This window comes from Microcaecilia unicolor, chromosome 1 (genome assembly GCF_901765095.1).
Source record: "Microcaecilia unicolor chromosome 1, aMicUni1.1, whole genome shotgun sequence".
NCBI classification, from domain to species: Eukaryota; Metazoa; Chordata; class Amphibia; order Gymnophiona; family Siphonopidae; genus Microcaecilia; species Microcaecilia unicolor.
In genome coordinates, this window is record NC_044031.1 from 723,137,698 (window position 1) to 723,154,089 (window position 16,392).

The window sequence follows — 16,392 nt, forward strand, 5'->3', positions numbered from 1 at the left end:
GGGACCCCACTAACTACCCTTCTCCACTGAGAATACTGACCATTCAACCCTACTCTTTGCTTCCTATCTTTCAACCAGCTCTTAATCCATAGTAAAACCCTACCTCAGATCCCATGACTCTCCAGTTTCCTCAGGAGTCTTTCATGAGGCACTCTGTCAAACGCCTTTTGAAAATCCAGACACACAATATCCACCGGCTCCCCACTGTCCACGTTTGTTCACCCCCTCAAAAAAATGCAGTAGATTGGTGAGGCAAGACTTCCCTTCACTAAATCCATGCTGACTTTGTCTCATCAGCCCATGTTTTTGTACGTGCCCTGTAATTTTACTCTTGATAATAGCCTCTACCATTTTGCCCGGTACCGACGTCAGACTCACCGGTCTATAATTTCCCGGATCTCATCTGGAACCTTTTTTAAAAATCGGCGTAACACTGGCTACCCTCCAGTCTTCCAGTACCACACTTGATTTTAGCGATAGATTGCATATTACTAACAGTAGCTCTACAAGTCACAAGGAGCTGCAGTGGGAATTGAACCCATGTTGCCAGGATCAAAGCCCAGAGCACTAACCATTAAGCCACTCCTCCTCTATTTTGGACATTTTACATTTGGACGTTTTTTGTGTGAAAATGGACCAAAAATAAAACATCCAAATCACAAAACGTTTTCCAAACAGCATTTTCAAAAGGGAAAGATAGATGGTTTTTTTGTTGTTCAAAATAACCTTCTTTCCTGTTCTGGATTTGGACGTTTTTTGTAAAACGTCCAAATTCAGACTTAGACATCATATCGAAAATGCCCCTCTATATCATCTTCCAAACTATACTGGAATTTACAGCCTAGTGCATCTTATAATCAAATGCAATACAGAATATGATGCAGATGTGTCATGCTGAAATATACTGTCTTACCGTTTAAAGTGTACCAAAAGAACAGGTGGGAGTTTCCAAATTTCTATTTTTTTCAATGAATCTCTTCGAGTTTTGCAATGACTACAATAAAATCTATTGTTATCTGTAAGTTTTTCCTCTTTGGAGAATAACTTAAGGCAGTCCTAGAAAACAAATGCATTTTATTAATGTATGAAGTTATGAAAATGTATTAGTTAAGCATAAAACTAAATAAATAAATAGTTATATGGTACTCTGTACCATAATAATGTGGAAACCATGGCATAAACAAAATGAAGTACAACTGTAACAATCTACCTTCTAAACTTACCCACCCTATCACTTCCTTCTTCCTCCCCTTACTTAATCTTTACACATCACTAATTGTATCTGATATCCTGGAATGACAGCATCATAACCAAACTATGTAAGCCACATTGAGCCTGCAAATAGGTGGGAAAATGTGGGATACAAATGCAATAAATAATAATAATAATAATAAATGCAAACCTTTTCAAAAGGGCTAGACTGAAATCTGTGAAAACACTGGGGTAATTCTACAGAGCAAGAGCTAACATTTACACATCAGTTACACATGTAATATTCAGAATACTAGCATCTACATGCAAAGTACGAAGCAGTGAGTTTTTTAAGCAAGAAATAAGCACCCTTCCTCTAGCTGGGTTGGGGAGGGATGACACTTAAGTTGTTTAGAGTGGCCTGAAGTTAGCTTGGCAGTCGAAGTGCTCTTGTTACAGACAATCCAAGCTTGGATTGTGAACTTCAAGGAGTTGAATGGTGCAGGGTAGGATTGCACACAATAACCTTTACAACAAATTACAATGATAAAAAGCATCTGGTAAGTACTACAGAACACAAACCAAATATAAATAAGGCACTTCCACACATCTGGTGTCTGCTATTAAACCTTCCAGCGGTAATTACTGTAAGCAATACATCAGTCTCAGCAGTCATCTACTTTATCCATGAAAGGACAGAATAAAAAAAATAAAAAAAAAGACTAATGTGACTGACAACTGCATATGATCAGCAGATTAAAGCCAATCATACCCAAGGTCAATTTCAAATCAGTCTTGCATGCACTTATCCTGACTAGAATTGACCATTGTAATTCTCTGTATCTACAGTCTTCAACTACTAATCCATTACTGCAGCAAGTCTTCTGCTAGGTGCACCATGTCGCCAGCACATTATCCCATTTCTCTGCAATTTACACTGTACATTTTAATATATTTTTGTATATAAAGCCTTATGACACACCACAGTACTTTACCTCAGTCCTGAAAATGTATTGCCCGTCAAGGCACTTCTGCTTAGAACATGCACCGTGTTGGTCTATTTCCTCATTAAAGGGAGAAGAGTGAGAATAGATATCAAGGTTTCCAGAGACGGGAACATGAACAGTCCTTAGTAAAACAGTGTTTATTGAAAATCAAAGTGACAACACAATGTTGTGTTTCGGCCAGAAGCTGAAAAGCAGCTGATTGAGAGAGAAAGGCTCTCTCTCTCAATCAGCTGTTTTTCAGCTTTGAATAAGTCTTAGCATCCAGTAGCAACTATACATAACGGTCTTTTTAAAAACCATCACGGTCAACCTTTATGTCTCCTAAGTTTGTTATCTCTGACACACTCACAAAGTCCTGATGCAGGCCTTCTGGTCGAAACACAATGTTGTGTCGAGTCGCTTTGATTTTCAATAAACACTATTTTACTAAAGACTGTTCGTGTTCCTGTCTCCGGAAACCTTGGTCTCTATTCGCACTCTTTCCCCTTTGAGTTTATTCGTGGAATCTTTTGAGTTCTCAACGTACGTGGATTCTCGTTGGACTCTATTCTCTCATTAAACACGGTTCACTTCTCAGTGACCAGAACTCTACTTTTTCAATAGCAGGCCTCGAGGACCAGAACTGTTAGCTGCCACAGTTAAGAACACTGGATGACAAAAGTGTTCAAGAAATATCTGAAGGTTTTCAGCAGGCCTTGTCATAATTTTGTCAAGAGCAGCTAGTTATGCTTTTTTTTTTTTTTTTTGCAGTTAGCTGCAAGAGGGATTTGTTTGTTCTATTAGAATTCTTTAGTTTGCTGCTTTATGTTTTTATGTATTTTTTGTTTTAGTTGTAATCTGTCTAGTTTTATGGGAAGAACAGAAATTAAATGAACAATCTAAAATGCTCCAAAGTGACAAACTAAGAGGCTCACTTTCAAATCACAGACTTCCTCCTTTGTGTATCTCTTACCAGCTTATAATCAGCCAGTTCACATCCCAGCCTTCAGCAGCTCTCGCCCATCATCTAAGCAGCAGAGGAAACCAGCAATCTATGTATCTGAATCTTTCCTTTGTCAATGAATCAGCAAGAGAGGGGAAAACACACAGCAGTGCCTTTCAAAACAAGATCAACTGCTGCAAGGAGGAAAGTGTAGCTGCAGCTGAGAATGCCAAAAAGAAGGAGTTGGGGGGGGGGGGGGGGGGGGAAGAGTGTAAATGGTAAAGGAGAAACTTTAAAAGAATGTGCTAGTTTGTTACATGTTTCCTCTTTGCTCTGCAGTCATGAAAGTGTTGCTGCTTACCTGTAACAGCAGCTTTCCATGGTAGATTGAAGAGTAGTCCATGAAGACTAATGCTCGATAAGATAGTAAAACCAGGAGATATTTTTTGCCTGAGTATAAAGCCCGTGTAGGTCAATACATTTTGACAGTTGAAGCTATAACAAAAGGGGCTTCATTTTTTTAAGGCCTTAAAAATTTATGTTGTTAAAACCTTAAACTGGATTCTTCAGGAAATAGGGAGTCAGTGGAGCCTAGACAATACTGGTGCAAAGTGTTCAAATTTGGAAGTATGTGTCAGGCACCAGACTTTTGTGCACTTGTAAAGCACAGAGCATAATTTGATAATCCTATAAGTAAGGCACCGCAGTATTCACAATGAGACATAATTGTACTTTGAATAACTAAATGAAAATTTATTTACGGTCAAGAGGTTACGTAATCTCTGTGCTAGCCTTAAGGAGTCATCTAATAGAACTCCAAAATAACAAATTTCCTTAAGCTTTGGGATAAAAAAAACCCATCCAAGGAAAAGGTACTTGGGACAGTCAACTGAGCTGGTCTGAGATAAAAACAGAATTTGGGTTTTCCTAACAAGCTGGAATTGGTTTGTCGTCATCAAATTTTATATAAGCTTAATACAATGTGCCAAATCAATTGAAGTTACCATAGGGAAAAAAAACAACTATAGATCAGCAGCATATAATTTGTAGTTTATACCTTGGGAAAAAAAAAAAAAAAAAAAGCAATTTACAGATTAGAGTCACATAAATATTAAAGAGCACTACAGACAAAGTAAAGCCATGGGGAATTCCTGAAGAAAGCTGATTCAGGAAGTATCAGCATGTGTTTTACCCAAAAGAACCAATTGGTTAGAAATGATTGAGACCAGGCAAGCAGTGGCATACCTGGGGTATTTGATACCCGGGGCCGATCATTTTTTAACACCCCCTCCCAAATCCAGTATTATACATACTGAGAATACAAAACACAACAAATGTCATTCAGGACCTACATTGCAATTCTACCATATCTTAAGCAGTAACTTCTACGAGTCACATAAGAGTGTACCTAGGAAAAGGCAGCATCTTAAACATTGCAGTGAGCAGTAGAACATCAAACATCTATTGTAAAACTAAACCTGCAAGAATAGTACAGCATCGATCCTGTATAGTCAATGCCAACAGAAAACCATGTCTTTTTCACAGATACAGATACACCCTAATCCACTATAGAATAAGTAACCACAAACTGGTTTTAATCATTGTGAATGCCAAGACCTGCTAGTGAGCATTAGCAGTGTAGAAAATTTTAAATAAAATATAAACTAACAATATAAATATTTAGACAAAAATTAAACTGAACCCCAAGAAGGCAGAGTCTGCATACAATGCAACACCACAGAAACAGTGATAGTGGCAAAATATAAAGATAGCAGATGTAAATTTGAAAAAACTAGCAAATACCAATCCCCACTTTACAAATTAACAAATAGAAATAAAACAAATAAGGAAAACAAGACAATACCATTTTATTGGACTAATACATTTAGCATTCAGAGGCCAAAACCTCCTTCCTCAGGTCAATACAGTATACTGCTATTACAGTATCCTGTCCTGACCTGAGGAAGGGGGTTTTGGTCTCTGAACGTTAGTCAAAATGTATTAAAATTAGTCCAATAAAAATTATCTTTATTTCCATTTTCTATTTATAAACATGTATTAACACAGCTACAATAGTACTTTAACCTAAAGCAGAAAAAAATAAAAAAATCTTTTATTTACCTTTGCTGTCACTGGTTTCTGCTTTCCTCATCAACTCTTCACTCTCTCCCTTCCATCCACCATCTGCCCCTTCCATCCAGTGTCTGCCTTCTCTCTCTCCCTGCCCCTGTAATCCAGTGTCTGGCTTCTCTCTTTCTGCCCCTCCATCCAGCATCTGCCCTCTTTCCCTTCCATCCAGTGTCTGCCGCCTCTTTCCCTTCCATCCAGTGTGTGCTCTGTCTCTGCCCATTCCATCCACCGTATGCCCCTGTCTGTCCTCTCTCCCCGCTTTCCAACCATTGTATGCCCTCTCCCTTGCTTCCATCCTGGATCTGCCCTCTTTGTCTCTGCCCTTCCATCCTCTGCCATTTCTCTGTCTTCCATCCAGGGTCTGCCCTTTCTCTCTCTGCCCAATCCATCCACTATCTGCCCTTTCTCTCTCTCATCCATCCATGGTCTGCCATCCCACCCTCTCCCTTCCATCCAGGATCCCTCCTCTCTCTGTTTCTGCCCCTTCCATCTGCCCTTCCTATCCTTTTCCTATCCCCAGAATATGCCCTTTCTCTCTCTGCCCCTTCCATCTACCATGTGCCCTTTCTCTCCCATCCATCCAGGATCTGCTCTCCCTCTTTCTCCCTTACATCCAGGATATATCCTCCCCCCCATCTATCCACCATCTGTCCTTTCTGTCCATTCCATCCAGGGTCTTCCCTCTCTACCTCTCTCTGCTCCTTTCATCCACCATCTGCCCTTTCTCTCCCTTCCATCCAGGGTCTGCCCGCTTCCCTCTCTCCCCCTCTCTCTGCCCCATGCTCCATCCACCATCTGCCCTCTCTATCTCTGCCTTTCTTCAATCCACTGTCACAGTCTGCCCTCTCCCCTCTTCCTTGTCTGCCCTCTCTATCCTTTTTACCGGATCCATTCACACCCCCCCCCCCCCCCCGATGCTGATGCTGCTCCTCCTGCTTCAAACTATCAGAAAAAAATAATAAACCAAGATCGCGGGGCCTTACCTACTCGTGGCTGCTGACTGTGCTCCGGAACTGGAAATGACGTCAAAGGGGCGGGATCGGCAGCCACGGGTAGTTTAAACCCAAACCCTTCAATCTTCCTGCTTTTTCATACCGCTACCGCTGCTAGTCTGCTGGGTGAGAAGCAGCAGCAGTGGCGGTGTTGACACACAGGGCTAGAGGCTGCTGGAGGAAGGCACGGGACCGTCCGGCCAGAGGAGATGGAGAGGCAATAGCGGCAGCAATTTGGCAGGGGTGGAGAAGAAGAAGGGTGCGCCGCGCGGAACCAGCCAGAAGGGAGGCAGGGTCGATGGCCCAAATGGAGGGACTGGAGCAGCGCGAGCAGAGCACCCCCCCCCCCGCTGATTTGCACCCGGGCCGCACCGCCCCCACCCTTGGTACGCCACTGCAGGCAAGGACATTCTCAGCTAAACAAAAGCTCTATAATCAATCAGAATTGTATAATTAATGGTATTAAAGGCTGCTGAAATAATCAAGAGTGATCATGAAATAGTGTAAACCCTTATCAAAACCCATTTTAACGGTGTCTCAATCACACATAGTAACATAGTAGATGACGGCAGAAAAAGACCTGCATGGTCCATCCAGTCTGCCCAACAAGATAAACTCTTATGTGCTACTTTTTGTGTATACCTTACCTTGATTTGTACCTGTCCTTTTCAGGGCACAGACCGTGTAAGTCTGCCCAACACTATCCCTGCCTCCCAACCTCCAGCCCCTCCTCCCACCACCGGCTCTGGCGCAGACCGTATAAGTCTGCCCAACACTATCCCTGCCTCCCGCCACCGGCTCTGCCACCCAATCTCGGCTAAGCTCCTTAGGATCCATTCCTTCTGAACAGGATTACTTTATGCTTGTCCCACGCGTGTTTGAATTCCGTTACCGTTTTCATTTCCACCACCTCCCGCGGGAGGGCATTCCAAGCATCCTCTACTCTCTCTGTGAAAAAATACTTCCTGACATTTTTCTTGAGTCTGCCCCCCTTCAATCTCATTTCATGTCCTCTCGTTCTACCTCCTTCGCATCTCCGGAAAAGGTTCGTTTGCGGATTAATACTTTTCAAATATTTGAATGCCTGTATCATATCACCCCTGTTTCTCCTTTCTTCCAGAGTATACATGTTCAGGTCATCAAGTCTCTCCTCATACGTCTTGTAACGCAAATCCCTTACCATTCTCGTAGCTTTTCTTTGCACCGCTTCAATTCTTTTTACATCCTTCCCAAGGTACGGCCTCCAAAACTGAACACAATACTCTAGGTGGGGCCTCACCAACGACTTATACAGGGGCATCAACACCCCCTTTCTTCTGCTGGTCACACCTCTCTCTATACAGCCTAACAACCTTCTAGCTACGGCCACCGCCTTGTCACACTGTTTCGTCGCCTTCAGATCCTATCACCCCAAGATTCCTCTCCCCGTCCGTACCTATCAGATTCTCCCCGCCTAACACATACGTCTCCTGAGGATTTCTATTCCCTAAGTGCATCACTTTGCATTTCTTCGCATTGAATTTTAATTGCCAAACATTAGACCATTCTTCTAGCTTCCTCAGATCCTTTTTCATGTTTTCCACTCCCTCCCGAGTGTCCACTCTGTTACAGATCTTGGTATCATCTGCAAATAGGCAAACTTTACCTTCTAACCCTTCGGCAATGTCACTCACAAATATATTGAACAGAATCGGTCCCAGCACCGATCCTTGAGGCACACTACTACTCACATTTCCCTCCTCCGAGCGAATTCCATTCACCACCAACCTCTGGCTTCTGTCCGTCAACCAGTTCCTAATCCAGTTCACCACTTCGGGTCCTATCTTCAGCCCATCCAGTTTATTTAAGAGCCTCCTGTAGGGAACCGTGTCAAAAGCTTTGCTGAAATCTAAGTAGATTACGTCTAAAGCTCGTCCCTGATTCAATTCTCCTGTCACCCAATCAAAGAATTCAATGAGATTCATTTGGCACGATTTCCCTTTGGTAAAACCATGTTGTCTCAGATCTTGCAACTTATTGGCTTCCAGGAAATTCATTATCCTTTCCTTCAGCATCGCTTCCATTACTTTTCCAATAATCGAAGTGAGGCTTACTGGCCTGTAGTTTCCAGCTTCTTCCCTATCACCACTCTTGTGAAGAGGGACCACCCCCGCCGTTCTCCAATCCCTCGGAACCTCTCCCATCTGCAAGGATATATTAAACAAATCTTTAAGAGAACCCGCCAGAATCTCTCTGAGCTCCCTCAATATCCTGGGGTGGATCCCATCCGGTCCCATGGCTTTGTCCACCTTTAGCTTTTCAAGCTGTTCATACACACTCCCTTCCATGAACGGTGCTCTATCCACTTCAATCTCATTTGTACTTTTTGCAGTCCATCGCGGTCCTTCTCCAGGATTTTCTTCTGTGAAAACAGAACAAAAGTATCTATTTAGCAAATTTGCTTTTTCTTCATCATTATCCACATAGCGGTTTGCAGTATCTTTTAGTCTCACAATTCCCTTTTTAGTCATTCTCCTTTCACTTATATACCTGAAGAAATTTTTGTCACCCCTCCTTACATTTCTAGCCATTTGTTCTTCCGCTTTCACCAGACGTCTCTCTCTCTTGGCTTCTTTCAGTTTCATCTGGTATTCCTCCTCGTGTTCCTTTTCTTGAGTTTTTGTGTATTTCTGGAACGCCAACTCTTTAGCCTTTATTTTCTCAGCCACTTGCTTGGAGAACCATATCTCAATCAGACGGACACCAACAATGACTCGGTGCTGCATTTTTGTCTAAAACCAAAATGATGTTTGCCTAAAAGACCATTTGTGTCTAAAGTCCTGCAACCGTTGAAGAGCTAAACTTTCAATGTCTTTAATCCTCCATTGCCTCAGGTAGAAACTTAGACTGAGTCCTCTAAGGACACAGAAATAACTTATCTGAATATAACTCACCTTGAGCTACTACTACTAAAAAAAAAAAAGGGGGATAAGATAAATCCAAAATCCCTTCCTTTCTCCTACTCAGTTATAGATTTTGGTATCTTATGCAATCGGAATTTACTAACACGCATTAATTGTGCTAGCGTACTTTGGCAAATCTAGCCCCTTACTCGTGATTCTAGATAAGGAATATTTATTTTCTGGAGCAGAGTAGTTGGTTTTACAACACTTAAGGTGCTCAGTTGAACGTGACTGTTATTTTCTACCATAATCTGCACTGTGATGACTGTCAATATCCAGTTTTGCTCTCTTTACCCCATGCAGCTTATTGACTGTGCTATGGCACTTAGCACGTATGGGGATTTCCCTGCACCACGTTTGTCTTTGGCACTGAAAGTTGATCCACATGAAGCATTCTTATCTTCTCAAGTCAGATGCTCCGAGGACAATTCTGTAAAGCTTTTCTACATGTAAAGCCTGTTGTACACACAGAAAGGAGCTTTTATAAAATTGCATGGCTTCATATATACATAAAATGTAGGTGCAAAGAAAACGCACCTACGTTTTATGCGATTTGCATATAGGCATTTTCAGGATTGGAGATAAAAGTTGTGCTGTACACACATATTTTACAAAAATTTGGGTGCCTGCTTACATTTGCACCTTTTGGCTCAGGTGTAAATTTGTGAGTGGGCATTTCTGCACTGCTGGAGCTGATTCTGGGAACCTATTTTATAAAGGCATATAGGTGCCTATGTTGACTCTACAAAATAGGCCCCTTTTTGGGCTTGTAACTAGGCATCCTGTAACAAAATTACTCTTCTGTTTCCTCAGTGCTGTGGTAGATGCAGCTTGAGCTACTGGATTTCTTGCTGGGATAGTGTTAGTGTTGCTTTGTTTCACTCATGGTCCAACTTGTGTCTCAATGACCTCTGCTCAGAGTGGTAACTAGAATTACTTGGAGACTTTAATACACTCTGTGTGCCAGTCCAAATAGTCTAGGCCTTGGAGACATACGAGCCCATTTGGGGCAATTTGGCAAGTCATGGGATGGGCCCATGTACAATCATTCTGGACCTCTTTTAAAATGTGGTTTTCCATTTGCCATGGAGAAAAGAACACCTTCAGTGAGATTAAACAAATGCAAAACTGGAATAAGGGGAAAAAGTTGGCTAGATTAAAGGTGCTCTGCTTAGCAAGTGATGTAACATATTACCAGATTTTCTCCCTTCTGTATATCTTTTTTTCTTCTCACTCTAATCTTTGTATGTAGACGGTTTGGAGAGGCCCTGGATAATTTTTTTTTTAATTTATAAGATTTTACAACTTTTTAATCAAGTACATACTTGTTTGAAAAGCAATACATAGGCCCTGGATAATTTATGGTGGTTCTTGGTTTTAATTTTCTTTAACCAGAACTAAACGTCTCAAGTTTTGGGGGGAAAAAAAGAACTTATGGAAGAACAGTTGAAGGGACTCACTACTACTACTATTTAACATTTCTAAAGCGCTACTAGGGTTACGCAGCGCTGTACAATTAACGAAGGACAGTCCCTGCTCAAAGGAGCTTACAATCTAATGGAGGAGTGGCCTAGTGGTTAGGGTGGTGGACTTTGGTCCTGGGGAACTGAAGAACCGAGTTCGATTCCCACTTCAGGCACAGGCAACTCCTTGTGACTCTGGGCAAGTCACTTAACCCTCCATTGCCCCATGTAAGCCGCATTGAGCCTGCCATGAGTGGGAAAGCGCGGGGTACAAATGTAACAAAAATAAAATACGCAGAAATTGTAAAATTTTAGAAAAATTTTCTTAATTACTTCGAAAAGGAGTGAAGCCTGTGAAAACTGGGATTGCTTTAATCAGTGGGATTTGAATTAGAGAGTTGAGTATATGCATTGTTAAATAATTTCTGGTTTTTGAAAGAGAGAGAATGTAATCAGATGTATTATTTCTAACTAAAACCTGGACAATAAGTATGTTCTCAATGAAATGAATTGACTATACGCCGTATTTGGTCTTGAGGAAGCCAACCAGATGATCAATGTGGAATAATGAATTAGATGAGTAATATCTGGGGATAATCAGGTTAATACCATGTTTTCTTTTTTTCTGCTTACTGTTTAATTGATCTCCTTGTCTCTTGCTTTCACTCTCCCTATTTTTCTTCACTTTGTGGTCTAAGAAAAAGAAAGACTGTATATAATCCATATATCTAGTTGGGATTGTTTTCTTCTTATATTGTATTAAATGTGCAATCATCTCTGTATTACTGTTTGCAAGTGACCCTTGTAAAATGAAAAAATTATGATAAATAAATTGTAAAATTTTTATTAGAAATATAATGGTTGTTTACATTTGCAAGATTTCTTTATAAACAATATTTTTAGTGAAAACTTTGTTACAATGAAGGAAAAGCTTTCCTTGTTCAGGACCATCTATGACTTTTACAACTGCATCAGAAGACTTTCGAACTCGTGAAAATGCTACATACAGTTGGCCATGTGCAAACATTGGTTCTGGTAGGAAAATGCCAACTTTTTCATATGTTTGTCCTTGTGACTTAATTGTCATTGCAAAAGCCAATTTCACAGGAAATTGTTTTCTACATAATGTAAATGGGAGGTCAGTGTTAGATGGTGCTAGTTCAATACGTGGTATAAAAACAGTACTCCCTGCAGTTGACCCAGTGATTACTTGACTAATAATGAGGTTAGGTTTCAAGTCTTTGACTATTAAGCGAGTTCCATTACATAAACCTCTCCTGGTATTTAAATTCCTGAGTAAGATAATTATGGTTCCAATTTTTAAATGCAGTTTATGGCAAGGCATGCCAGTTGGAGTTTGTTCATGAAGGAATTCTATAGGGTATAACTGATGTTCCTCATCATTGGAGTCATGAATGGAGTCCGAACTTAAATAAGTAACTGTCTCACCTTCTAAAATATTTAGAACGGCCTCATTTATCTTGTCTACATATGCATTTTTGGGGGCAAAGTATAGCCTTTTTAAGCAAAGTTAAAAACAATATCTACGGTAATTTTTTGACAAAAAATGGCATTAACTATATCACCGTCACAAATGCGCATCTATGGGATTTCGATAATATCTTTAGTAGAGTGGTGTGGTAGCCGTGTTAGTCCACTTTTAAAGGTAATCAATAGAAATCAAACAAAATAAAACATGGAAAGATACCACCTTTTTTTATTGGATATAACTTAATACATTTCTTGATTAGCTTTCGAAGGTTGCCCTTCTTCGGCAGATCGGAAATAATTTGCTTATTTCCAATCTGACGAAGGGCAACCTTCAAAAGCTAATCAAGAAATGTATTAAGTTATGTCCAATAAAAAAGGTATCATCTTACTTTCTTTTCCATGTTTTATTTTGTTTGATTTTTATTGATAATATCTTTGAAACCGTCTGGACATGGAAGATTTCCATCTGCTAAAGTAATAAGCCAGTTGTTGAAATCTGGGTGTACAGAGCGGATATTGTTGTTCAATTTTAGTATTTCAAATTTTTTCCATAGTTGATTTAACTTAATGGTTGCTTCAATAATTTGAGCTCGATCACCGTGGTATCACTGGTAGAGTTTGTCGAAAATCTCCACCAAGGAGAAGAACTTTCCTACCAAATGGTTTCTGAGTGTTCATGTCTTTGAGGATTCTATCTACAGCAGTAAGTGCTATACCGGGTGCCATAGTTGATTCATCCCAAATAAGGATTTTAGCATCTCTAATGATGGAAGCATCGTTTAATGTTCATCTGATAATTGATGTTGTTGTTTCCAGTAGAGGAACAGGTAATTTAAACTGTGAATAAGTTCGTCCTCCTGGAAAGAGGTTTGCAGCAATTCCTGTAGAAAAAACAGGTAATGCAATTCCTCCATCTCCTTGGATGTTGCTCAGGATAGCGTTATACGTATACGTTTTTCCACTTCCACTAGGACAGTCTAGGAAGAAGCATGTGTGGGTTATGTTTTTTGTATTGCAGGAAGAAAGTATAGCATGAAATGCTTCCCTTTGCTCATTATTTAGGTTTTCAAGCATTTGTTGAGCTTTACGGTTTTCATCTGCAAAGCTGAAAGCAAGTTTAGGATCTTCTATTCTCTGGATGATTGTTGGTAAACCAAAGTGTTCAAGTTTTTTGCCATGTGTAGTCAAAACGTCCTGGATTTTCTGAAGGCACAATTGATCACAGAGCAATCACCTTGGCAACCATAGATGTGTTGAAAATCTTGTAGTGGAGTGGAGGAGTGGCCTAGTGGTTAGGGTGGTGGACTCTGGTCCTGGGGAACTGAGTTCGATTCCCACTTCAGGCACAGCTCCTTGTGACTCTGGGCAAGTCACTTAACCCTCCATTGCCCCAGGTACAAATAAGCACCTGTATATGTAAGCCGCATTGAGCCTGCCATGTGGGAAAGCACGGGCTACAAATGTAACTAAAATAAAAAATAAAATTAAAAAATCATAGTAAATTTGTATTTTTGGAAAATTTGTAATGCATTTGATGTTACGGAAAACACACAAATGTATGCAAAAAGGTGTCTGATTTCCTGAGGCATGCTGCTTGTGACTGCATCATCTAAGGTGTTCTCACACAGAGCTTCGTCGTCAATGAGTCCCATTTTCTTGGCTGCATCTTGAAATGTATTATAAAGAATACGTTCAACTGTTTTTAAGTCTTCAAATGACTTAGCCCCTGGTTGGTGTAGTAGAATTAGCCTTAAACAGTAACGCTCAGGGTCTGCTGCAAAATTAACTGCATACATTCTCCCAATTGTTTTGTCATGTCCTGCTTTTCTACGTTACCACTTTCATTCTGTTTTGTCAAATGTATAGTACATATGAATATCTACGTTCAAAATGGTCTTTGGAGGATTCTCTTCTGAATTAAGTTTAAACCACGCTGTTAAAGTGGTGTCCCTGGTTCTAGCTCTTTGTACTGCAGCCTCAACTTCGTGAGGATGAAAAACAATGCTTTGTTGATCTGGTAAGTGTATTTCCAATCTCTGGATAGTACGTGATTAGTGATGCATTTCAAAGCCGTTTAATCGCCATGCAGCTTCGGGAGCACTAACATATCTAGAGTCAGTAAACGTTTTAATTTCATCATGTTGTAAAGTTTGGTGCTCTGTAATAACCACATTGGCACAATCGTGTCCTTTATAGATATATTTAAAAGGTACTTAACACTTAATAGATGCACATTCTTCTACATTTATATGGGAATTGTACTTAAAAAGGGACTACTTACGTGTTATTAATGAATTTTCCATTTAAGAGTGTACCTACACCGTTATCCCTTCTGCGGTATTTAGGATATCCGTCACAGTTCTCAATAGTTTCATTTTGGAAGGGTTTTGGAAACTGTTTAGAGCACTTCCCATTAAGCATGCAGGGAAAATTTAAGTTATGGTCACTGCATGGGCCATGTATCATATGTTGAGCAACTATTGCATGTAGACGTGGAAAGTTGTTTATTTCAGGAATTTCAGCGCATACGATTTGGTCAATTATTTTCAGCTTATGTTCCTCTTTCAAGGTAATATATGAGTGGAGCAGTTGGGGGGAAGAGGGGGTGGTGGTTGGGAGGCGAGGATAGGGGAGGGCAGACTTATACGGTCTGTAACAGAGCCGGTGATGGGAGGCGGGACTGGTGGTTGGGAGGCGGGAAATACTGCTGGGCAGACTTATATGGTCTGTGCCCTGAAAAGGACAGGTACAAATTCAAGGTAAGGTATACACATATGAGTTTGTCATGGGCAGACTGGATGGACCATGCAGGTCTTTTTCTGCCGTCATCTACTATGTTACTATGAGTGTGAACTAAACCACGCTTTTGAAATTCAATTACATGAATTTTTGCAAGAGGCACACCAAGTATGTGTTTTTTGCATATATTGTGTAGTAACTCTTAGTTTTAAATGGAACACCCTTGCCAATAAGTCAGGTCGAAACTCTGGTGCCTGACCTTTTTTTAGATTTTGAGTAATTTCTTCCCATCTTGAGTTGCAGGTCATAATGAGAATGAAGGTTATGCTGACTAAACAGGTCTAATACCAAAGATGTTTTTTGATGCAAAGAACAGAAGTTCAAAAGACTACATGAGAATGGTTCTAATGGGTGAGCAGAAGTTGGCATAGACACACATTGTAGCAAGTGAGTGGGAGTTCGTGTTGATCGAGAGTGTTGGTTGTAAGAATAAGGGACTCACGCTGGATGTCATCCATAATTTACTGGGATAGGATAACTAAAAGTCAAATAGAAGGTGTTAAGAGAAGTGGATTCTATCACTGCAGACCCTAGAAAAAAAGACCACCAAACTAGCAGCTAAGGAAGGAAAATGTATAAATACACAGTGAGTCTGTGAAGTCTGTTAACTGTTAACACCTAATTTTTAGCTATATTATCAAAATGGTTACTTTTATTATTCTTTCCAAACAAACAGAATGTTTGGAAAATGTATTTGAACTGCCTCTCCCCTTCTATGACAGAGACAACACAGATATAAACGTACATGCTAACATGTGCACACATACACATGCAGAGGGGATGGACAGAATTCTTTGAGCCATGCTCCACATGCATTTCCCACTTGCTTCAGTGTTAAACTTACCTGAAGTGAACACTTGCTTGTAGATGCAAGTGGCAAAGACAAATACATGAATGCCTCAAAGGTTCTGGATTTTTTATGACATGTAAGACACTGCACTGTGGATTTAAACTGGCCTTGGAAAAGCATTACAATGATGGACTCATTGAGCATCTTGTGTTTAATCCAGGCCTGATCTGCTGCTTTGAAATCATCAGGAATCTCATTATCTTCTTCCTTGTACCTCTTCCTGTTGTCAGCCTAGATATTAGCAAAGTAATTTAAAACATTTTACTTCAAATCACATGTTAACTTACAAAACGACATATGTAATAAAGTATAAAAAGTAAATTAGCACATAAACACTTCACATGACTGTTTAGAAAAACATATTAAAAGCAACAGGTCATCATTGTTAGACCTTCCTTTCTTCCTTCTCCCCTCAAGTTCATACCTGGTTTGCGCATGTCAGAGATCATTCTTTTTCAAATTTACTACTGTAAAACTAAATTTTAATTCTCAAAATAAAACTGCACTAAACTTCAGTGCACATACTTGGTAACTTTAGCTTGAACAATGCAAGTCAATGAAAACACACGCAAAGTTTGTTTAATAGCAATGCAAATTATTGGCTT

General features: G+C 40.2%; 1 protein-coding gene across 4 annotated transcripts in view; it reads right to left on the reverse strand.

The window, feature by feature from the left end:
- The window catches only part of USP8 (ubiquitin specific peptidase 8), a 121,545-nt gene that overhangs the window by 10,787 nt on the left and 94,366 nt on the right, over positions 1 to 16,392 (reverse strand). For all 4 annotated transcript variants that reach the window (XM_030189597.1, XM_030189596.1, XM_030189595.1 and 1 more), the window contains 2 exons: positions 15,782 to 16,018; positions 914 to 1,056 (listed from right to left, as the gene is read on the reverse strand). In XM_030189597.1, coding sequence (XP_030045457.1) covers positions 914 to 1,056; positions 15,782 to 16,018 — 380 coding nt within the window. The remainder of the gene's footprint in view (positions 1 to 913; positions 1,057 to 15,781; positions 16,019 to 16,392) is intronic.